Source organism: Trachymyrmex cornetzi, unplaced genomic scaffold, assembly GCF_001594075.2.
Source record: "Trachymyrmex cornetzi isolate Tcor2-1 unplaced genomic scaffold, Tcor1.1 C3782630, whole genome shotgun sequence".
Classification (NCBI taxonomy): domain Eukaryota; kingdom Metazoa; phylum Arthropoda; class Insecta; order Hymenoptera; family Formicidae; genus Trachymyrmex; species Trachymyrmex cornetzi.
The window spans coordinates 1-575 of record NW_017293964.1 but is presented as its reverse complement, the minus strand read 5'-3'; the positions used below and the strand labels follow the sequence as shown (position 1 = coordinate 575).

General features: G+C 28.0%; 1 protein-coding gene across 1 annotated transcript; it reads right to left on the bottom strand.

The window, feature by feature from the left end:
* Nucleotides 1–30: 30 nt before the first annotated feature.
* Nucleotides 31–498, bottom strand: LOC108770791 (uncharacterized; the record flags this gene model as incomplete). The annotated part of the gene is made up of 2 exons (XM_018522544.1): nt 31–107; nt 192–498. Coding segments are annotated over 2 exons (384 nt in total), but the record flags the coding sequence as incomplete, so codon positions are not given.
* Nucleotides 499–575: the final 77 nt, after the last annotated feature.

Genomic DNA, 575 nt, shown 5'->3' with positions numbered 1-575 from the left:
TTCTGTGTTCGCTAAATGCCACAAAAATACAAGAAAACAGAGTTTTGCTTCAATCGGTTTAACTCCAAATGAATGTGAAGGAATATATCCACTATCATGCAATTCATCTAGAATATATAAAGAATTATAGGTTTCCAATATTGTGAATTAATGTTTAAAAACAAAAATTTTATTTTATAAATAAATATTACCTATTAATCGAATTGCTATAATGCGATTGATTCGCAAGTGCTCCTTAAATTCTAAATCTGTCCAATTATCCACAACGTGAAGGTAATGTTCAACCCGATGTCTTTTACGTCCACTGATTAAATATTTCATTAGAGGAAAGAAGATATCATCATTTTCTTCGCTGCTTGAAGATGTATTACTGGTTGAATGACTACTATTATTCCAATCTGTTTCACTAGTACTTAAATTTTCTTGTTCTGTACTTGTACTGGTATTTATTACATTCTCCATTAAAAGACTAATCGCCGTCGTTTCTTGCGTATTCATCTATATAAAATTATGTAAATGATTGATCAAATTAATTAATTTTCTTAATAAGATAAAAATTGTAAATACTTACTAAA